We start from the raw sequence: 22947 nt of genomic DNA on the forward strand, positions 1-22947 counted from the left end.
AGAGCATCAAGTGCTTGAGCAAAAAGCAGACTCAAAATCAGGTAGGACAGGAAGAGTAAAACCACATCACCTGTCTGCTTACCCCTTACCAGCACACTCATGTGCCTACAAATGCCCTGACCAACATCTGACTTGGTACTGGAGGGTCCCATGATTATTTTTGCTACAGTACTCTGTGAGCCTTAAGCTATTTTTGCCTCATATTCCCTCTGCAGGCACTTTGCTCTAGACATTGCAGCCTGCAATGACAACACTCAATCTGCTGCAAGTCAACCATTGCAATGAAGGAATTCCCAGCAGCACAGGGTCACAGGGCATCTGTGGACCTTGGCAATTATATATGGCACCTCCCCATCATCCTGGACCTCTTCCTCCCTGCTGTGAATTTCTTCCAGTAATTAACATGCCCAATTGCCTTGGATTTATACTAATAAAACACTGGCTCCTGTCCCAAGATTCCAACATTGCTGTCGCTTCTTGAACCTGCCAGAGCCCCAGCAGTAATGAAGCCCACACTCCTAGCTCTATTACTGCCTGGGCTGCAAACTATCTGAGAAGCAGTTTGGAGCTGGGAAGCTGCAGCCTGCAGGTTGCTTCCACCAAATTACAAATTAGCACATTCCCCATGCTCTGCAGTAATTAAAAACCTTCCTTTCCAGGCAGCTTTTGAAGGCAGCACTGTGACCCCTGTCACCACTGCAATGGGATGACAGACTGTCCAATTTGGTGTAAGCACTCTGATGTGTAATTTGTGGAATTAGTGCTGTACCAGAGTGACTCCTCAGCCCAGGCAGGAGACAGTGATTTCACCTGGGTAGCAACCATCACTTGGAGTTCAACAAAGATCATGTTGGCTCCCTAGACAGGCTCCCTTTATTGCACAAATACCAGTCACACACATGCAGAGGGACTGGACAGTCTGCTGGGGCGGGGGATGCTTTTGTATATATATGCAGTGTCTGGTAGTCAATAATGCTGATGTTTTGGCAGTGAAATGAACCCTTGGGTAGAGATGGATTCCTTAGTACAGCTGCCATACTAGGCAGAGCATCTAGGTGATGTGAGAGTCCTGTTCAGAAAGTGCACCTCCAGGCCAAGTGGTTTTTTGAAAGAAAGCATCTACCTGAGGTACAAAAGCAAGCCTTTTGAAATGACAATTTCTGTCCAAATTCCATCTCTAGAGAAATGTTAATTTCATTGTTATTTCCCAATGAATCCACCTAGAGAGAAATGATCTTAAAAAGGCTTTAGGTAAGTCTAAGGGCATAAAAAGAGCACATGAGATCGAGCACAGCACTGATACCCAAAATTCTGGTTCAGGTTCTGGTCTCTGAATGGCATTCAATAACTCAGTCTCCAGCCCAAGGCTGTCATTTGTAAAACCAGAAATAGTGACTCTGACCTACTTCATGAAGTGAGTAGTTGAAGATCCAACAGAGGAAAGCCCTTCACATGACCTGGAAGTAGTTTGAATAGTCTGCATTAACTGTTTCTTTCCTCACAGTGAAAAACTCACTTCTCAAGTGGCAGCAAAACTACTCATAAGCTAGTCAAAGCCTACTGTGAGGACTTGGCTCAGGATACCCCTCCAAGTGTCACTGCAAGCATGGGTCACATCTCAAGTCAGCACTAGCCCCAGTGCCACACTGGTCAGGCAAACCTGTCAGGGAGGCTGAGCCCACCAGCACCACTGCCACAGCAGGCTCTGTGAGGAGCATGAAGATGCAGATGAAGGTGCTCTGCTGACGTGTATCCTCTCCCACCCATCCTGCTTCCAGGAACATAACTGTGGGTGGCATGAGGAGGCATGCAGGCAGGGATAGTCTCCTTTCAAACCCCCAAGCCAGGGAGCTTGTCCTGATACTGCCACTTACCTGCAGCTCTTAAAGTCTGAGTTTTCAGGAGAAGGGAAGTAGAATTTTCTTGGCATTAAATTGATTGACTGTCATTTACAGTGAGAAGAAAGTTGTCATCTCAAATCCCAGTTCTTCAAACTTCAGCTGTATTTTTAAGGACATAAATTTATAAAGACAGGTGTATGAAAGTAATAAAGGACATCCACAAGCCTTGAATTGCCTCTTTTGCCTTGGTTTGTTTGTTTGTTTTTTTTCTCTAATCTGTTTGTGTATACATTTTGGGGTTTATGTAACACCTACCCCTCTGAGTTTGCTCCAATATTAAAAACCTCTTAACCACCCTGAGGGAAATCAAAAATGGAAGCTCATCAGAACCATGTTCAATACAATCTTAACCCCGTGTTGTTCATACATACAATTCTGTCTATACTAGATTAACTTCTTCAAAGACAAAAAATGAACAATCTTCCAGCAAAATAAATGGGTATCTCTTTTATCATGAAGAGCAGATTGAACTCTTTCTACAGACATATGTATTGCAGTTTCATCGCTCTTACTTCATTCTACTGAACACTTACCTTGTAAAGGATACAAGTTTATTCAGCTAAAGAAATAAAATAAAATGTAAGCTGTGAATCTGTCCATACAAGACACAATTGTAGCCTGCTTTTGTGGAGCCTGGATTTCAACCTCAATTTTAACCCAGAGCAAGTGAAAACGGTCAAGATGTAAAGCATGCAGAGAAGAAAGCTTATTATTGAAATGTCAACACATCATTAACTACTGCTAAATGTTTCTAAATGAGAAATACAAAACCGAAAACCCCAATTATGAGCAAACCAATAGTACCACTTCATTTTAATACCCATATAAATTAGGTGGAATGAGGGTTCTGACAAACGAGCTCTAGCAGACCCTTGGCAGTTCTAGTGGTTGCAGTGACCCTTCTGCCACAGATCACCATCTAGGGAGAGTGCCCCCAGGCCAGGACATCAGGACAGGCACTCCACTGATCACATCAGTCATGGGCAAACTATCCAGTTTTACAGAGCCAGCAGCAGCTTCCAGCACTGGGGCAGAGTGGGCAGCTGGGCACAGCTGTATCTCAAATCAAGGCAATTAAATTCACTGCATTGCCAACAAGCATTCATGCACTTTATCCTCAGTGGTTTTCCAGAGTCCTTAATTGTTTCAAAAAGCCACAATTAATAAGTGAGTTGTTTCCAAGCCATTCAAAGTCAAAGCTGGCAATCAAAGGAATCTAGCCACACCATGGCCAACACTCCTTTTGTCCTGCAACACCTCTGCCAACCCATAATTTAACAAATTCCCTCATCTACCAATGGATAGAGTATCTTGAGGAATGATAAAACCAAACAAAGGCAGCACTCAAGTAAATATCATTTAGTTATCTAGGACCAGACTAAAAAGCATACCCTAAGATCTGTCCCAAAATATCTTATGGTTAAGAAGCAAATATGACCTTCACAGTTTACACTTCTGAAGCCATTTCCAAACCTTATTTTGTTTGCACTGCTCAATCTACACTTAGTAAAGGGAATAAAGTATTTCTTAACTGTCCTTCTGAAAGGTGACTGCACAGCTGCCAGACTGCAAAGAGCAGGAAGGTTAAGTTGGTCAAAGCAGCAGTCTAAAAGCATTGCTGCAGAACAAGGAAAAGATCTTCAGTCCTTGGGGTTATGAGTATACAAGGTAGTGCAGAAAGTTACAGCTCATTAGTAAAGCATAAACCATTGCACATAGATGGACACCGTGCCTCCTACAAAAAGGAGGGCAAATACACCCGCACAAACCAAAACAAAGACAGTAATATTTAATCAGTCCTGCTGCAATACAATTTTGATTTATGCAAAACATTCCCCTGCTCTTGTTAATTATTTCAGCTGCAGAACAAAACACCTAAATATATACATGCACACACCTCTCTACAGAATAAAGCCCATTCTCCCTTCAGTGACAACTGCATTTTGCATTCAAGTGACTTTCTTTACATTTGAAAAGAGAATACACATTGTGTGGCCAAAAATTCAGCTATTCTGACACTGGCTGGGTTTATGACTAATTAAAATTAACTAGGTACTTCATAATTATATAAACACCTAGCATGCTATATTCCCAGCCAATTTGGTTTTAATCAGAAAAACGCACAAGAAGTATGAATGATGGGCAAAGAACTCCCTGGAGGGGCAACTCTACTTCCAGATTTAGTATTCTCCATATACCAAGTATTTCCATCACTGTTTTTCTTGCCATGTAATCACCTCCCAGTAGAACAATTAAAAAGAGATTTTTTTCTTTCTTTTTATCATCCCTGGACTTTGCTTGTTTTCCACTCCCCTACAAAGGTAAAAGCACACTTGCCTTATCCACCTGAATCCCAGCTGGGAAGTCTCCCACAAGACAGGCAGGATTTAGCAGTACGCTGCCTTTCTAGCATAGGTAACAAGGAGGAGGGGAGGGGGGACAGAGAGAGAGAGAGAATTCAGCCAACATGAGGCAGGGAGGCTGGCAATTTGTGGAATGGACTGAAGAAAAGTTGCCCCCCTACTGCAGGTATATCAGGCGTAAAATCAGAAACACTGTCTGCTCTGGAGCAAAAGACCAAGTTTCAAAATAAGATTACCTGTGCAGCAGCCTTCCCTATCCCCTCATTTCTAGAATTTCCATTTCTAGAAATAAGGGAATAGGGAAGGCAATGGCTGAGGTCCTGCACTGTGTTACCTGAGAAAACCACACATAATATGCAAATACAGAGGCTTTTCTTTATTGTGGTATCAGCTATCTCTTTTATTCACATCAGGCCTCTGGGATAGGTGCTGTGTAGACTCAGAAACGCAAGAGTTGTAAAGCATGGCTCTGCCATCACTCCATTTTAAGTTCTCAGTTGTCTCCCACCCCTTCACAGCTGGTACCTTCTGCTGCTCACCAGCCAAGGGTCACTACCTCTGCCTGCTCGCTCCTGCACAGCTGTAAATAAACAATTGCCTCTGAGTGTCCTTCGAGTGGCTCATCAACGGGATGGCAATCACTGCTCTGGGAAAGTGCCTTCAAACAGCCTGCACTGATTGCTCTGCTTTTGGAGCAAGATGAGTAGCTCTGCTTCACCCCCAATCAGCCAGCAACAAAATCATCCAGGAACTGATTCAGCAGGTAAACTTCTAAACCACATAAGCTAGGTGTCAATTAGTTTTAATTAAGTCCAAAATAAATGACCTGTGAACACAACATTTTTTCTGCAGCCCTTGTTTTCTGTAAGAAACTCATTTCTCTTGGCAAGGGCTCAGCTAAATCACAAGACAAGTATGAACAATCAGCAAAAATAAATATGGTTTTGTAAATGCATTGAGGTATGTACAGCAAAGTTGATTAAGGGAAAAATAATCAAACAAACATCAATATTTAAGACAGCAGAAGGGCTTGAACATTCTAGAGATGTTTTACCAAAAAAAAAAAAAATCATCCAGATATTTTTTCTGGCAGCAGCTCCTTTCCAAAACCATAAACTATATACCCCAACCCATCTTTCCTCCAGCCCTCAGTTTCAATGTTCTTCCTCAGAAGACATCAAGGGTGAAGAAAGATATCACTGAGTTTTCCTCCATTATTTTGTCCCCCTCTAACATCTTTAAGCTTGTCTATATACCTGCTAGCTGGCTAAAACCAGCTGTACTCCTTTTGATGCCTCTTCAAGTGGCAGCATGCACCGATTCTTGGAAAGGAGAGTGTCATGACCTCCTGAACTCATTACTCACCTTTTCACTTTGGTTCTCCTTCTGTAGAGTTTTCTTTTCTTCTGTTTTTTCTTTACTCAAATATTTAATTTATTTGTGCTTCAGCTCTAAAGTCATCTGAAAAAAGGATCTGAAAAAAGGCTCTGCAAAATCAATTACATTTGCAGCCCACTGGACACTAGCAGGACCTCACCACTGCAGACGTGTTTGGCTCTCATTAGCTTAACATGTCAACATCCCCTCTCTTCCAGTTGCACGGGCTCAACTGTCTTTAAAGGCATAAAAATAAATACTTCTTGCTGCTCACTGAAAACATATTGGGCTGAAGGTGAGGATGAATACAAAGAGAAGTGCCAGAAGGTGCCCTTGTCACAGTATTCATTTCCTACACAAACCCCAATGGTTTGAGCGCTGATATTTACAGTAAGCAACTAAAACTGAAGTTACAATAAAACTCACCTATGCCAGTGCAGGAGCAAGGAAAGCAGAGATTGGGCAGACAATTTTTTTTTTGTGTCAAACCCATAAATGGGTAAAGGGAGAAATGTCAGTGGCACTACACCAATTTTTACAGCATTTTCAGATCTGTCCCTCAGCTTTGCTTATTGCCTGCTAGGGCAGAGACCATCATTAGGAGACTTGAAACTGGCCAAGCAGACTTGAAAGCAGGCATTTTCCTCAAGGATCCATTCAGAAAGCACCAGCTGAACTGAGGCAAAGCCCATAACCATCAGTCCTTTAGTGCTACCAAACCACCACTCCGGAAGCCAGCATTCAAATTCACAGAGCAACTGCTTAAATTTCTCTTATTAACTAGCACAGCAATATATTCTTGTGAATAATGAACCTCAACACTGGTCCTTTACAAACATGTCCTAACACAGTCACAGTTTACCTCTAGCTGTCCCTAGCAGTTGCTGATAAATGTGCCATGTTGCCAAAAGAGGTGTAAAAATCCAAATAGTTTTGGGTTTTTTACAGTAACTACTACCTAGCTGCCTATATTAATTGACAGAGTGAGCACATTATATAAGGAGATTAGACCATGTCATATTTACAACCTCAGAGTCCCCAGTGAGAGAAATTGCTCAGCTGTTACTGTCAGTGCCTTCTTCAAACAGGAACCCTGCTGACAAGATGATGAATTCAGAACATCACTGCCAATTAATGATTTGTAGGCAGAAGGGATTTCAATAGTTCCCATATGTTTGTGAGGATGACTGGGATTTACATCACCTCTAATAAAAGAGTGTAGTCTGCTCTGTCCAGATGTGACACTAGAGATTGGAAAATGTCATCTTTGCAGGAGAAATTTTAATAAACAAAGCCGGGCTCTTCTGGGTTGAAAATGTTTCCCAAAGCACGGTGATGAAAAACCTGCTTACTAAATGAAAGCAAACTGGGAGACCACTTGTAAGATGTACCCAAGTGATTTACAAACCAAAAGGTCAGAAGTTATTTAGGTGTTTGTGAAAGCTACACAGCAGAGTGCCAAGACCACCACTATATCAGCCAGGAGCATGGAGTGCATTTCCTTAGCATCAATCAGGCCGTGGAAAAAAAGTTCAGCATTTACAAATACAAAGGACCTTTCTTGGTGTTACCCACCCTGCTCAGGGATGCAAAGTTTACTTCACTGTCCTAGAAGACAGTCTTGTTTTTGTGAATGTAACAATCACCAAACCAGAAAGTGTTTATTCACATGGGATATCGACATGAACTCCCACACATGCTGGATACAGACCTCCTGAACTGCCTAAGGCTGAATGCCTCCTATCAACAGAGCATCCTGGAGCCAACCAGCAGGGAAAGCTTGGCACAATGACCTGGGGTAAACACAGGACATCCAAATGGGGCCCTCAAACAGAATTTGCCATAGGCATTCAAGTCCCATTGATTTGGTGACGGAATTTAGGGCTACCCCACACACACAAAAAAAAGAATTACTGGTTTTAACACCTCTAGAGCAATAAAGTGATAAAAATCCTGTCTGTAGGTGAGATAAAGAGCAGTTTATGTGAATATACCTTAGGAACAGAGCAGGGATAAACCACCACAAAGCATCTTTACACTTCTTAATTATGATCACAGCCCTACCCAACACAGTCATAAATTGAGAGGCCACATACTGTCCTCTTAAGAAAAACAAATTAAAAAAAATACCAACCTAGACCCAAAACCAGAAAGCACAGCCTTTAATCACTAAGGTCTTCTGAAAGCACACCCTAGATTACTATCTCAACACTGCAATCTCTCTACAGGCAGCCCAGCTTCTCCAATGATAGTCTCAGGTTTCTGGTTTAAATCTGTATTTTTGGTTTGCTGTTTTGGTTCATAGTTGGTTTTTTTAATAGTGGGAGTTTCTTTGTTTTTTTTTTTTTTTGGGGGGGGGGCTTTTTTTGTTGGTTTTTTGGTTTGGGTTTTTTTTTTTTTTGTCTTTTTTTTTTTTTTTAATGAGACCTCTAAGTGTGCTTTGAGAAATGTAGCATCAGAGGACAGGACTTGAAGGGTGACTAATAGAGGACTCCTTTCCTCCAAAAATTCTAGACCTAGCACCAGACCTGTGTCTTGTCATTTTGTGACATGATATTTTCTGCCATAATTAAGCAAAACCTTGCTGATCTATCAACCAACATTCCTCATCTGTGGCAGTCTGTATTTCCTCAACTTGGAATAATGTTGATCTTAGCTCCCCCATTGTACAGTATCAAACATGGAGTCAGTCTCTTCTCCCCCCCTAAAAGGAGAAATATCTTTATTAGCACAGGAAAAGCAAAATCAAGACAGATTTTGCTTCATTGACTACATCTGCAGAAAAAGGATACTATTCTGGTCAAAAATACCACTCCACATGCTGTTTAGTAGAGGTTTCTCCAACACAAACACTTCTCTCAAATTTTACATTTTCTCTCTATGTCAGCCTTTGAAGAGATTTGAACTATCTTCAGGGTCACAAGCTTGTGACCAAGGACTAAAGGATCAAGACCACAGTTTGCTGTGGATATGCACTGATCTATTCTTTGTACTGCACTACAAACAGTAATCAGTGTCTGGAGTGAGGTGAAGAGAAAATGCAACACAGACTTCAGCTGAAGTGGAATTCCTCTGCCTTCCCCACAGTATCTATTACAATCCATTATTAAGTGACTGCAAAGACAAGCCAATTGAGATAGAACAGATAACCAATACATATTAATTTTGCAAAGAGCAAACTGTATTGAAATCATTGTTTACCTTCTCTTTTGCAAGCAAATTAGTTTTAGGCTACCTGCAACATATTTACAACAGAAGGGCAAATTTTATAAACAAGCATGTAATACAGCAAACCACAAAATGATATTGTACACTCAGAGTACACTGTTGTCTTTGTAAGTATTCTTTTTAAAGTCTTGAGCTTTAGATACCCTAGATCTCTTGCACAAGGCCTCTGATGATTCAGGAGACTATGCTGACCAGCAATCTGGCAACTTCAGCCAGCTACTTGTGGGAAAACTTCAGCACATATGGAAGCATTTTTATCAGTGGGGCTTTAAGTTTAACTCTGAACAGCTGAGCAGCTTTGTATTAAATTATTTACCAGAGAGGAAAATCAATCAACTCACACCACATCAAATACCCAGCCCCCCATAGAGTGATGAAGACAGAAAAACACACTCCTCCAAATACAAAAACAAAATGCCTCTTCTATAGAGAGATTAACTTCAAACATTCCCGGGTACAGTCCAGAAAAAAAAGAAACCGGGCTTCTAAGACCCATAAGGAAAACCTGATACTGAGGAAAAATAACATAAATCTCTAAATAACAGATAAGACTACAATTGCCTCACGGACTCAATAGTACAGTGCTCCAAAGGTAATAGAAGAATGCCAGATTCTCCTTGTTGGCAGCACCAGAAGCCCCTGCGCATGGGGTGTCAAGTGCCACGACATCCAGCCCAGGCCTCTGTCTTCCTGCTGCAACACTTACTCAAAGGACCTCAGTGGAAGCGAGAACCTGACCCACCACTGTCAACTCAACCAGGCACAAAAACCATGGAAGAGAAGAAAGCCCAGACTGCCCACCCCCTTGGAAGCTCAGCACAGCGCCCTCCCTGCAAACCCTTACCTTGGCAGGTGTTGTTCTTCTCCTCATAGCCTGCCTTGCACAAGCACTTCCCGATGGGCACCAGCCATTCCCCCTCGGCACTGCAGTGCATCTTGGGCGCCTCCTCAGTCACCGAGTGGTTGATGCAGACACCTGACACCTCCAGGAGCTGCGAGGAATCCGCCCCCGTGATGGTGTCGGGGAAGCGCGCCAGGTTGCGGATCACCGACGGGCACTTCTTGTAGTACACGCGCACGGAGACCAGGGCAATGCAGGCGCCCACGTCCTGGAAAGCCAGGTAAAATCCTTTCTTTGTCAGGGGCCCAACGTCCCGCACCTCCGTGTTGAGCTTCATCACTCTGTCGCCAAGGTCTAACTCTGTGAAGCTCTCATCAGCAGCAATGGTGTCGATCTTGATGTACTGGTTTTCTTTGATGTTCCTCCCATCTTCATCATCGGATTCAAAGTAATACATGTTAAAAGTCTCCTTGCAGGTCCCAAGTCCTCCTGGAAGGCTGTTACAGTCCCTCAGGGTGAATTTGAGCTCAATGAAGATGCGGGATGCCCCCTCATTAGAGATCCAGCTGGTCAGAAGCCAGTTGTTCTGATTCTGTTCCATTACCTTGCATACTTGGTATGTGTGTATCGGAGCGTAGTTTTCATCCACCTCACCAATTTCTTCCCACTGTATAAAAAGGAAAAGTACTTTTTAAAACAGTCACAACTCTCAGCTTTCCCATCTAAAGAGCATCTTGGGCTTCAGAACTCAGGACTTCCAGGGGAAAAAAAGTTTTAATTGCCAAGCTTTCTGTACTAGAGGCTTGATATGTTCCTGGTAAAGTCAGATAAATGATCCTTTATAAATAGAAAAGGATGCTGGTTAAAAACCTTTGATTTAGACAGTTCAGAAGTGGGAAAACATATTGCTGGGTTTGTCCACTACTATTCAGTTAGGAAAGAAAACAAAAGCAGATGGGGCCATTTCTGTGAGCTTTTCCAATGCATCCACGGTTCGTCTGTCCCCATGCCCCCAGGCTCCTTTCTACCACATCCTCAAATCACTGCCCCACATAACGAAAAGCACACTCCTACAAGCTATTCTCCCCCACCAAACAGCATGCCAGAAAATCAGTGGAGTGATACACTAAATAAATGAGCCTTTGCTATCCCCAAGTGCACTAGTCAGTGTAGTTCTTGCTCATGCAAAGAGAAGATTACTTCCAATACAGGTTACAGGGATCTGCAAATCTTGAGCTGTTTATGTGCTACACAGGTTTTTAATCAGAGCTTCAGGCAACTTTTTACAGCTTTGTGGGAATTGCAGCAACTGTTTGTTGATTTTATTTTAGCCATGCTCTGAAGGGCATCACTTGGAAGAAATGCTTTTTCCTGGTGCAGCTCAGAGTCAGTAGCATCACAACTGTGCCTACCACAGATACACATTAGAGTTTACTCTCTGCTTTTGACAACCCTAGTGTTACATTAAGAGATTAGATTAACCATTTAAGTGCAGCAAAGAACCCAGGAGAGCCAGTGCTGGTTTCAGATTTGTTCCCTTCTACTTTTGACCCACTCATCTGCCACCCAACACCTCCTCCATCCTCTGCTCAGCATTGCTGCACACACCTGGCCACAGCTGCGATGAAGCACAAAGGAAATGCACAGAGCATAATTCAAAGGTACTCCTGTTTCAGGCTGCATATCTTCTAAGGGCCAAAGGCCAAGCTTTCTCAGTGGAAATGCATCCTGAGATACAGTTGAGAGTGTTCTCAGCCCAGATGCCATTACTGAAGAGCTGAGATAGAACACCCTAGGAGTCAATGTAACAACAAGATATGTTTTTAAAACGAAATGTTGTTCTCACATTTTAAATTAAAACAGCAGCAAGAAGTGACATGAGAACCTAACCTGATGGTACAGTCAGAAATTAATTACAAACACCACCATGAGAAAAACATTTCTTCTCCTCCCTAGCCAGGGATGTGAAAGTGGGGACTTGAGCAGGAAGACATCCCCATTGTGATGTGCAGAGTCCACATGCACCACCAGTCTTCCAAGTAAGGAACCTAACCCAAAGACATTTTTACCATGGCAAGCAGTACTTTCATTTGTAACCCTTTTTTGTATCTCTGGGCTTAAACAGGCCACAACCCTGATTAAGATGTAATTGTCACTGGGCAGCACCACAGAATTGGACAAAGATGTGTCTGCAGTGAAAGCCGCGCAGATCTGTGCAGGATTCATGCCTGACTTTAGGAGAGGCAATTAACAATTACCAGGAGAGTGACTGAGAAAAGATAAAAGAAAAGTAGGCAACATAGAATAATTCAGCAGCTAGATTTTCTACATTCCAGTAAATAGGAAGGTTTTGATATATGAAATTAAAAGCAGAAAAACCATCCTTCAACTAGCTTAATTTGAGTAATAATGTATACTGTACATATATACTTCCAAGTGAATTTGTCTAGTTTCAGCTAGGATAGAGTTAACCCTCTTCATAGTAACTCATACGGAGCTACCTTTGGGATTGTGCTAGAAACACTGTTGATGGCACAGAGATGTTTCAGTGACTGCTGAGCAGCACTTAGACCAGTCAAGGCCTTTTCTGCCTCACAGCCCGTCCCACCAGCAAGGAGACTGGGGGTGCACAAGAAGCTGGGAGAGTACACACCTGGGACAGCTGATCCACATGGCCAAGGGATATTCCAGGCCATATGGTGTCATGCTCAGCACATAAAACTGGGGCAAGAAGAAAGAACTGGGGACAGGAAGAATCATGGCATTTGCTTTTGCAAGTCATATTATGTGTGAGGAAGCCCTGCTTTCATGGGGACGGCTGAACACCTGCCTGCCCATGGGAAGTGGTGTTCCCAAGGAATTTTTTGGTTTACTTCGCTTGTGTGTGTGGCTGTTGCTTTACCTATTTTAGTGTCTTTCTCTCAACCCATGAGTTTTCTCACTTTCACCCTTCTGATTTCTCCCTCATTCTCTGCAGGGGAAGTGAAGGAGTGGCTGTGTGGTGCTTAGCTGCCAGCTGGGGTTAAACCACAACAATCCTTTTGATGGCCAGTGTGAGGCTGGAAGGGTTTGAGATAATGACAGGTTTGATCTGAATGTGCTAGATTGAAGCTATAGCTGTTATTGTTGTTGAGCTATTTACTGACTCTGGCTCCTGGGCTTGCCATGGGGCTTGATTGCCTCACTGCACACTAAAGCCTGGGGCTTGTTAGTGCCTGCTCCTTGGTTCTGCTGCTTGCTGAACTGCTGACCATCTTACTCTGCCAGGCCTGGCAACATCCTGATGTCAGCAGTGACAAAGCTCCAGGCTGGCAAATGGCCAGGCCATCCCTGATGTTTCTGTGATGCTACACTGCATATGCTGCATCTGCAGTGTGAACTCAAGTTGACAGGAATGTGACCTGGGGATTAGTCCACATGGGAGAGCAGCCCTAAGCAGCTGTGGATATATTCATGCTGGAGCAGGTGCATCTCAAAGCATCTGTGGCTGTGGTTATGTTGGTGTTGCAGCAGGTACATAGACAAGGCTCCACTTTGAGCAGGTAAAATTCTAAGGGACTCAAGTCTGTGGCTAAGGCCAAAAAGGGAGCAGGGGCAAGGAGAGGATTTAATTGCAACATTATCCCAAATGGTCTAGTCCATGGATAGGGACTGTAATGAGAATTCTACCCTGCTTACCTGGAAATGGCTGAACACCAGCCAGCCCATGGGAGAGACAAATTAATTCCTTGGCTTGCTTTGCTTGTGTGTGAAGCTTTTACTTTACCTATTGTAGTATCTTGATCTCCAGTCATGAGTTCTCACTTTTACCCTTCTGATTTGCTCACTCACTGTGGGGAGTGAGAGAGGTGTTGTGGGTACTTAACTGCTGGCTGGGGTTAAAGCATGACACTATATAAAGGTGAAGTCCTATTTTTATAAAGGTGGGGGTGATTCTCCATTTGGTGAAAAGGGAGAGTAACCCTCCACTTCCCCCAATCCACAGAGGGGTTCCTCCCAAATGAGCCCAGGGGACAGATGAGCACATCCCAGTATTACCTAGGAAAGACATAATGACTTTAACTTTGCTTTTTTCTGGCTAAAGGTCAGAGGATCACTCAAACAACTGCTCACACCAACAAGCATACATGGATAAGTGTTAACTTCCAGCAGGAAGTGGTGCAAAGCATCTCAGCACTGGAAATGGCTCAGAGCGGTGTCATCACGTGGAGATGTTTATGGAGGGCCACAAGGTACACAGTAAAACACTGTGCACCATCTAAAGAGCATTAACGTGTATTTCTTTAACAGAATTGATATCTACAATGACTGTGATGTTGCAGTAATATCATTAGTGACCTAACTTGAAGACATGCTGAAAAACATCACTTGACTTTTTTCATACTTGCCAGGTCAATTTTCAAGGACCCAACCGTGATGCTCCCCAGAGTTATGCAGTTAAGCTCATTTCCACTGCTGCTTCAGGAGTTGTGCTTTTGGGAGCGAGTACAAAGTTCATTTGTTAAAAAACCAAGTGCTGTGATTCTAATGGTTGCTTTCATGCACTGAGAGCACTAAACACCATGAGGATAAAGGTCCAAGCATAAATACATCAATGAACTGTGCTAGAGTCTTATCTCAGCTGCAAGAAATGGCACACGGCCTAACATCTCAGGCTTCAAGATGTGCTGCACTTCCAGTACTGCTCCCCAGATCAGAGCAAATGCTGCCATCACCACCTGCCATCAAACCTAAAGCAATCATCAGAGCATGAGAAAGGGGGGGTGCTAATGAGCTAAGGCTGCTTATCTCTGTATAATCCTCAAGGGAAAGTCAACTAGATTTTATCAGAGCAGCCAGTATTGTGAAAAATCTCTGCTCTATCATTTAATCTTCTTCTCCCCTATCTGCATGTAGGACTACACCATTTCTTTCTCTTCAGCTGGATCTGCCTGCCCCCAGAGACTGCAGGCAAGCTGCCACCCTTCTGTTTTTACATCCCTCCACGAGATGGAGATGGCAGTAAGAGCCCCTGCACCTTCTGCCTGGTCCCAGCCTCCTAGTCACTACAGACCTCAGAGAAATATTTCAGTCAACAAAGAAATACAAACCACAGGATGACATGCAGTGCCTTACAGTTAATGAGAAAGAAATCCCACCACATTAAAGAGACAGCATCTAGATGAAAATTATTGGCATGAAAAAAAATTAAGTACAACTGAAAAATTGTGTAATGTTATAATTCCTCTCTGCAGCACATATTTTTTGACATATAAATCAACCCCATCTGCAGGATTAAAACAAAAGTGCAACCATTAATTTGGTGGTAAATGTTTTCTCTACATCTTTAATAGCCCTAAGAAGGAAAACACAAATGCATTTCAATGGCCTGATGTTAAATCATTTATAGAAGACCTATTTCTGAATCAGAAATTTCCAGCACACTACTGCTGGCATCAATAGGAAGCACACAGTTCATACAGGCTGCCTGTCTAGAGAAAGGCCAAAGATATCACACATCTAACTAAAGATATAAGAGTTAAAAAAGCATTCAGTGGAGCAGCCTTGGGTTAAATGGACAATTTTAAAACACATTCACCAGCTGTCTGCTACTCAGGCTTGTTTCTAATCTCGGAGATTCCAGGAGTGCAATTTGCTACCACAGCACAGCGAAAGGCTGCTGCCCCAAAACCAAATACTGACAGCAGGGATGAACATTGCAGAGCTTTTGTTTATTTGGTTGGGGGGGGGGGGGGGTTGCAGTACTAATTTTTGTTACTAGTCTTCAATGACTCATTCACTTTCTTTAGCATCCACAAAAGCCAGTACAGACATTTCAAGCCTTGTTCCTAGTTCCACACATCCTTGCACTGCTGAAAAAGAAATCAGGCATTCAGCAAAATCCTAGGGATCTTAAGAGGGGAAGGAAGCTTAAGAACATTAAGCAAAGGTGTTCCTAAGACTTACCTGAAACCTTCCCAGCAGGACTCCCTCACTCCAAGGGCTGTGAATCTGCCTTTCTTCCCACTACATATTTCACAGGCTCCATGCTACAAGAAGCCTCATCCTCTCCTATGTAATTTTTCCACCCTGCCACACAGAGCTCTGCAACATATGCATGTTAAGTTAGGTATCTGCTGGCACAAAGATGTAAAACTAGAAAAGGATTTACGTATTTTATCTTTTTTCTTTTGGAAAAAAGCAAGCCTGGCACGGATCTCTGATCTCAGGCTTTGAATGCGTGAAAGCATCAGAGATACTCTATGTGCTTTGCCCAGAGAAGGGCAACTTTACCTCAAAATACTGCTGTCAAGGCCACCACGAGCACATATGATGCAGAGGACAGTGTGGCATGGTGCTCTGCAATCCCTATGCCAAGTGAAAAGGGGACACCTGACGCCCTTTCAGAAGGGCAAACCAGCCTCGTGTTCAGCTTGGTAACATTTGGGCAGAATCTTCGATTTCTTTTATGCAGCTGATGTTAAGACCTGGCTGGCAATCAATAGCCTCCAGCTTAGCTCCCTCACAAATGTTCCCTCCTGCTACTCAACTTTATCTTGCAACCTGCTTCTTCCCTCCCATCACAAAACCCAAAAACTTGTGGGTTTGTTATTTTTTTTAGCTACCTGCTGGTTTCCACTTGCTATCGTATTACACAGCTAAAGCAAACAAGCAGCAGGCTTTCCTCTGCGCAGTTTCAGTGATTTCAGTGAGGTCACATAAGGCTAAACCTCTAGTGAGAGCCAGGCAGAGCACTACACATCTTTTCTTCTGCACTGCAGAAGGTTTTGCAGGGCTGTGCTAGTTGTAAAATAAGGCTGACTTTGTCGCTATCTTGCCTATTGCAAAACAGCACTTACAAACAGGCCAGTCCCTGTTTCAGGGACTTCAAATCCTGCCACCAAATATTGCCAGTGTTATCAAGAGAAGATGCGATATGTGGCATTGCTCAGATTTTCAGCTCAGGAGCTATGGGATTAAGCAGGAGCCTGATTTTGCTGGAGGCGTTTCAGTCTTCATTAAATGGGTTTTGCTTGCTCAAAGAACAAGAACACAAAAGACACAGCACCCAAAAAGTCATGTTACTTTTAGCTCCCTCTACAACAGTGACTGGCAGGAGCAAGAGTTCTGTCTTGAACACTGGCATTGGCAAGAGGTGCATGTATAACCTCTATGAGCTACTGATCGTGGCAGAGTCCACCAGCACCTGGATGAGGAGCTTGAGAAGCCTGGTTCCCCCTCACAGTAAGGCACAGTGATCCAAACCACTCTCAAGCAGCAGAAAAATGCAGTAACCTGGAACAATGCTGCATGTTTGTTTGCAACCCTGCTCTTTGCAATGGGTGAGCAGCGCAGAGACATCAAAATAACTTCATCCAGCTTTTTCCACCAGTACCAGTGCTTAAAACAGTACTCGTGGGCAACAGTTTTTAAGCATTTCTGCCAGGGTAACCACACAGGTTTAAAACCCAAATTCTGCTTTGGGGCAGGGTGCCTGCTCACTTTGACAGCTCAGCAGCTTCTCCTCTGCTGCCCAGCGCCAAATGGTGGAAGGACACCAACTAGAGCCACATCACTTTTCCCAGTAAATCACAAACTTGAAACACAAATAATCAGGAAACCAGAGCAATTCATGTACTTGGATCAAGTCAGGAAAGAAGGGGAGGGAGCAAAAAAATTTAGTAAAAGAGAAACCAGTTATTTTGAGAGCCTCACAAACCATATCTTCACCATCTTCTCATCTTGAATTTAAACAAAATAGAGGCCAGATAAAAAATTTATGAAAAAACTGTTCTGGAGTAATACAAAGTACTTCTTTAGCCTCAAACACAATTTTAAATTTTGGCTACCAAGACACAAAAAAATTATTACTTGTGCAAACTTTTCCAATACCAACATCCACTTTTATAATGCAAAAGGTAAAGCTTTTTTTACACTTCCTCAGCCTGGTTTTAGGGGCTTTGGAGCTCATTTTCAGGCAGGAGCCAGTGTCAAAAAGAAACTGCATTGAGTTCAATGCGAACAACATTTGGCAAGAGTTTACTAAAACCTTTAAATACCAGAAGCAGTTGCAACTGTCTGGGATCTTGCTATTTCCATACATCTGACAGTGCCCCCACCCGAGACTCAAGCCTCATTTGGATGGCAATTTTACAACTGAGACATTTATACATACAGATATATATTCCTACTGACAGCAGTTACCAGTCAAGCAAAAAGCATAATGGATAACAGAGGACAGAAAGCATCTGATTAATCTCCCTACTCAGGCGGAAATCTGGCCTAATGAAAGCTGAGTCTCTGAAGAAGGAACTTAACGTTTTCTGGTGGCTTGGCACATTCCCAATTTCTCCAATCAGGAAAATAAAACAAAAATAAGAATGCTATAGCTACTTTTGGGCTACCCTTCTTATTTTACTACTGGATTGCAGTTCCCTGCTGTTTCTTACAATGCCACTCTGGTCACTAAGCTGCATAGTCCGGTTAACACACAGATACAGAATATCCTGAGGTTAATTAGCTGAAGTAAATATGAGTTTCCTCACTCATTACTGGAGATTTCCCAGCAAGAAGCTAAGGATCATTTTTCATACGCTAAAACATAAGTGGAGGAAGCAAATAGCAAAGTGGTATGAACTGGAAATTTAAAGCATGATTTTGAGATGTGCCACATCAGACTAGTGAGTATTTTTTCTCCATTTCTATATTAGCCAAACACATATTCCCTAGCCCGCGTGTGATAGTTACCTAATAGAAAGCCAACTTAGAAAGTCACTTCCATTACCACCTCCTTCAACCCCCTCCACTAAAAGGGCAAATCCTCACCTCAGCAGAGTTACAGGAACTGTCAGATGTGCTTCTGGATGACCTCTTGCCATGTGTGGGCAGCAAAAATGCTAAGAGGAGAAAAAGGGCCTTGCTTCATGTTAAAGGCTACTCCCCACTGCATCAAGAGTTAACAAGACTCAATTTCACTTGGTGCCCAGGTTTCACATTTGGCTCTGCACTCTGACAAAGGGCAGGAAAGTGAATAGCAAAGATGGGGAGATAATTGATGTTTCATCTCCACTATAAAAAAAAAAAACAAACCTACACTGAAAATGAGCTGGGTGAATGTTCACAGCACCACCACGCTTCATCCTAACTCCACTGCTGCCAACTGCACATTCCAATACTCAGAACAGCTCATCAGCATACATCAGCTTTAAAAAAATGCAATTTTTAGAACTGAGAGCTTAAGCATCTGGGTGGATACTTCGGTATCTTATAGTGTTTTGGGTATTTTTAATTCCACCCAGGTCAACCTTTCATCATCCTGTGTGCAGTCAGGACTGCTAGAAATCCTCCTCCTGCACGGGGTAATGCCAAGAAAGGTTCTCACACCATCACACTGCTCAGAGCTGAGGGAAAACACTAAACAGGAGAGCCCCACACTGGAACCACAAGACAAAGCATGACTGCTCCTCTCAAGAAGAGCTACATGTGAAGACATGATCAGTCACCTAAATTTACATGGAGAACTCTATAATCATCAACTCCTGTTGTGTAAACATTTGAGTTTACTACTTGAACAAATTTTCAACATGATTTTTTATTTGTAGTATGCACGTAAGGTTTGCTGCCACACCTTCCATTTCTGCAGCAGGCTGTGCAGGAGACTTCATAGTGAAACGCCCTATAAGGCAAAAGCATTGACAATTCCTGGATTGCTCTGCGCCACTAACTAGCTGAGAAACAATGCAGATTTCTGGAAAGCTATGATAGCATCTCAAAACACAAGCAGCAATTTGCTACACAAAGTACCACCCAAGAAAATGGATAAGAAAGAACAATTAAAACCTTAAAAATTACTTTCAGTACGTGCTTATGAAACATGTTATCTGTTCAGAAACCTGCACAATTCAAGCTGTTAAAAAATGGAGAAACATCAGGACAAAGTCACCTAGACTTTTCAGTCTGCAAGCCAAGATACATGGGGGAAAAAAAAGAAAACAGGACTGAAGTTTAGCTCAGACTTTGACAATTTGCATGATCAATGAAAGATGTTAGCACCAGAATCCAAATGGAATGAGAACCCAGCTGGAGGCTAGCAGAACTGAAATGAAAAGGAGCACCAGCCCCTCCTCAGCATGCCTAATCAGGCACTGTGCTGACCCCCTTCCCAGAACAAAGCAGTGTGCTAGCTGGAAACCCCACCTCCCCTCCCACAGGTTTATTTTTTTAAAGGTTTGAAATTCTCTGTACATCTGAATTAAAACATCCATTTCACATCACAGACCAGCAATTGAGGGGAAGACAATGGAGACGAGCGCGAAAGAAGCAATGAAGAAACACAATACCATTAAATCATTTTTCACTGCCTAATGTTACACTCATTGCAGAGCAATTTAACAAAGGCCAGAACAAACAGTATTGACACCACATGGTTTAACACTGGGAGGCTGACAGAGCCAGATTTTTAGGAGGACTCAGGGCAGGACATAAATTTTAGGTTTATAACCAAATGCTTGGATTTTCAAAGCTTTTGGGATATTATTCGCGTTACTCATCATCTGATGATACCAAGAGGTTCACAGAACAACTTCGAAAAGCAGGAAGAAAGGAAGTTTTTCCTGTTACTTTAATGTTGACCTAATATTTAAACAAATCAAAATCTATGGGGTGATTCTGTTTACTACAACTGAAATAACACAAATCATTTGGTTTCTTCTTAATGCACAAAACAGCAAAACTTACCAAAAACTAAACTAAAATCTTAATCTTTATGATTGTCATCGACTTTTTCTAATTCCTTACAAGTGCATACACATTTAAGAGTTTCCAGTAAAAGAGAAAAAATACTTGATCTAAAAGTGTATTTAATGAAAGCAAAACAGATTAAACTTCCTGGTTTTCTAGTATTTCAGGAAAGTGATACAATTATCCACGTGCTGCACTGGCAAGGCCTAACCTCTCAGGCATACACCGAATTTGACTAGACTACAGAGGGCCCATACACCGTCTCAGACCCTCCAGAAAATGCATTATTTTGCCACTGCTCCCTGGTCTCTAATCTACCCAAAGCTTTTCAGAGTGATAATATTACATTCATGGCTTAGGCCTTGACAACTGCACCCATAAATCAATTTTAAACCTCACATTAATCATCTTTCTGTAATCAGTGGCTATTCAGCACAAATTTACATCTCATTTCTGTTGGCCAAACAGCCACATTAGAGCTTTGAAGCTTATTCAGGCTTAAATGATTATATTCCCCTAATAAACACTGAAGTCCTCTCAGTCCAGCTGCTGTGAGCTGCATTAATGACATGCCGTGGCAGCAGGGGCCATCTGAAGCCAGCCCTGTGCAATGCTACAAGCAGCAGCCCCCTTGCCAAGCAGATTTTCTGCATTTCCAATACTCTCAGAAGAAATGAGGAGGCTGCTCTGCCTGTGCAGACCCTCCTATGGGAACTGATGTGTGCAGCAGACACTCACAACATGAAATTTACTGCACTTCCCCTTAACAGCTTCATTTGCCATCTCTTGAATACAGGGGGCTACAAGTAAAATATCCAAAACCAGATTTCCTGATTCCCCACACGCTGAGCACCTTAGCTTACTTTGAGTTCAGTGACAGTTCTGTTGACTCTGAACCATCTACAAAACCCACTTTTCCCACTTGTCAGACAGCTCTAACTTTGTTCACAGCACCACCAAACTGTACCTTAGCGTGCTTTTCTTTGATCACCTCAGAATTAGGTATTACATTTTTAATATCTGACTGCAACTTTCTTCCCTGTTTTATTGTGTGACAGATTATCACTCAGGATTACAGTAAGCAGCTAAAACATGATCAGTTCAGGGTAGATTTTGCATGTACTTGCCTGCAATCCCTATAGTGAAACAATCTATTCTGATTGAACAATGAATAATTATTTAATTAAAGAACCTTGGCAGGCCTACATTATTAAACCTGCATAAAAAGCCTGACATTGATTGTATATTCACTTTCAGTTAAGGTCTGAATCAGTATGCTAAGATCTAAAAATGAATGAACAGAATGGGTTTATTATAACTGTTGTTAAGTACTTACCTCACTATAGGTAATAAATTATACATGTGGATGCCTGGTATGCTTATTCCACAACATAATGAAACTTTTAGTTACTTTTTATTCTATGGGATTTAATTCCCATTGTGTCAGGTTTATGTTACTATTTAAATAAGGCACCAGAAATGCACGGGTGTAAATCTGCTGGACAAAGATGCAACCCAGACCTCAATGTTCCTTTTAATCTGGAATTGAAAAAACACAGATGTGTTCAATTGTTTGTGACAGATGTTCTGTATCCTAACTATTTCACAAAGAACATGTTTCATATAACACAACATACAATGCAACCTCCACACTCTCCTGATATCTGGCAACCACTGAAGAAGTACTTGAACATCAGCATGCCATGGCTAGGAAAGCAAATACAATAATACAATCATGTGCTAAATCCCCAGCTGAGACCTCTGCAATGCAAAAATAAATGCCGTTTCAGCAATCAGCTGTGATAATGCAAAGTCTAGGAAAGCTGCTGAAGTTTTCAGAAGAAACTGAAAAAACTCAAATTTGTTCCTAAACAAGAAGTAAACCATGGCTTAACTTGATGGTAATACTGCAACACATACACAGAGAAAAAAAGTTCTGTTATCAGCTTGCTTTTGCTTAACCAACAAAAGATCCCAGAATTTAAATTGAATGCTTTTGAAGAGAAGGGAAGATAACTTTCTTGTTGGGGGGGCAGGGCATAATCAACCACAGTGAGAACTTGCCATGGGAGTCAAATCATCATTCATCATCATAAGGGGGATCCAAGGAAGTTTCAGAGGAAAGTATCTGATCAGGTAGCCAAGGCCATGATGAGCCACATATATTCATCACAAAAGTAAGGTGGGTTAAAGCTAGCACCAACAGGCTTATGCCATGTGGGAGTAGAGAGTGGGTACATAAATAATTAAGATTCATGTATATTGCCCTCACCAGGTTACAGTAAGAGTCTCTTCCAGACCCAAGTCCCTGAAGTAAAGAACACAGAAATGCTGAAGACATGCAGTTCCTCAAAGAAAAAACTATCAAAAATAGTTTAAATAGAAATTTAATTAATTGGTCTATTGCTGCATTTCTGGCTGCTTGGTTAAGCTACAAACTCTTACTACTGCTATTTTGTATCCAGGGTCCACTGGGATTAATGGCAGGTTGGAATTTGGAGAGGCAGAGCAGAAAGAG

The 22947-nt window shown here is 42.3% G+C and overlaps 1 protein-coding gene across 9 annotated transcripts in view; it reads right to left on the reverse strand.

The window, feature by feature from the left end:
* Positions 1 to 22947, reverse strand: part of EPHA5 (EPH receptor A5) — a 193214-nt gene that overhangs the window by 139284 nt on the left and 30983 nt on the right. For all 9 annotated transcript variants that reach the window (XM_036382384.2, XM_036382382.2, XM_036382380.2 and 6 more), the window contains exon 3: positions 9714 to 10377. In XM_036382384.2, coding sequence (XP_036238277.1) covers positions 9714 to 10377 — 664 coding nt within the window. The remainder of the gene's footprint in view (positions 1 to 9713; positions 10378 to 22947) is intronic.

This window comes from Molothrus ater, chromosome 4 (genome assembly GCF_012460135.2).
Source record: "Molothrus ater isolate BHLD 08-10-18 breed brown headed cowbird chromosome 4, BPBGC_Mater_1.1, whole genome shotgun sequence".
Lineage (NCBI taxonomy): Eukaryota > Metazoa > Chordata > Aves > Passeriformes > Icteridae > Molothrus > Molothrus ater.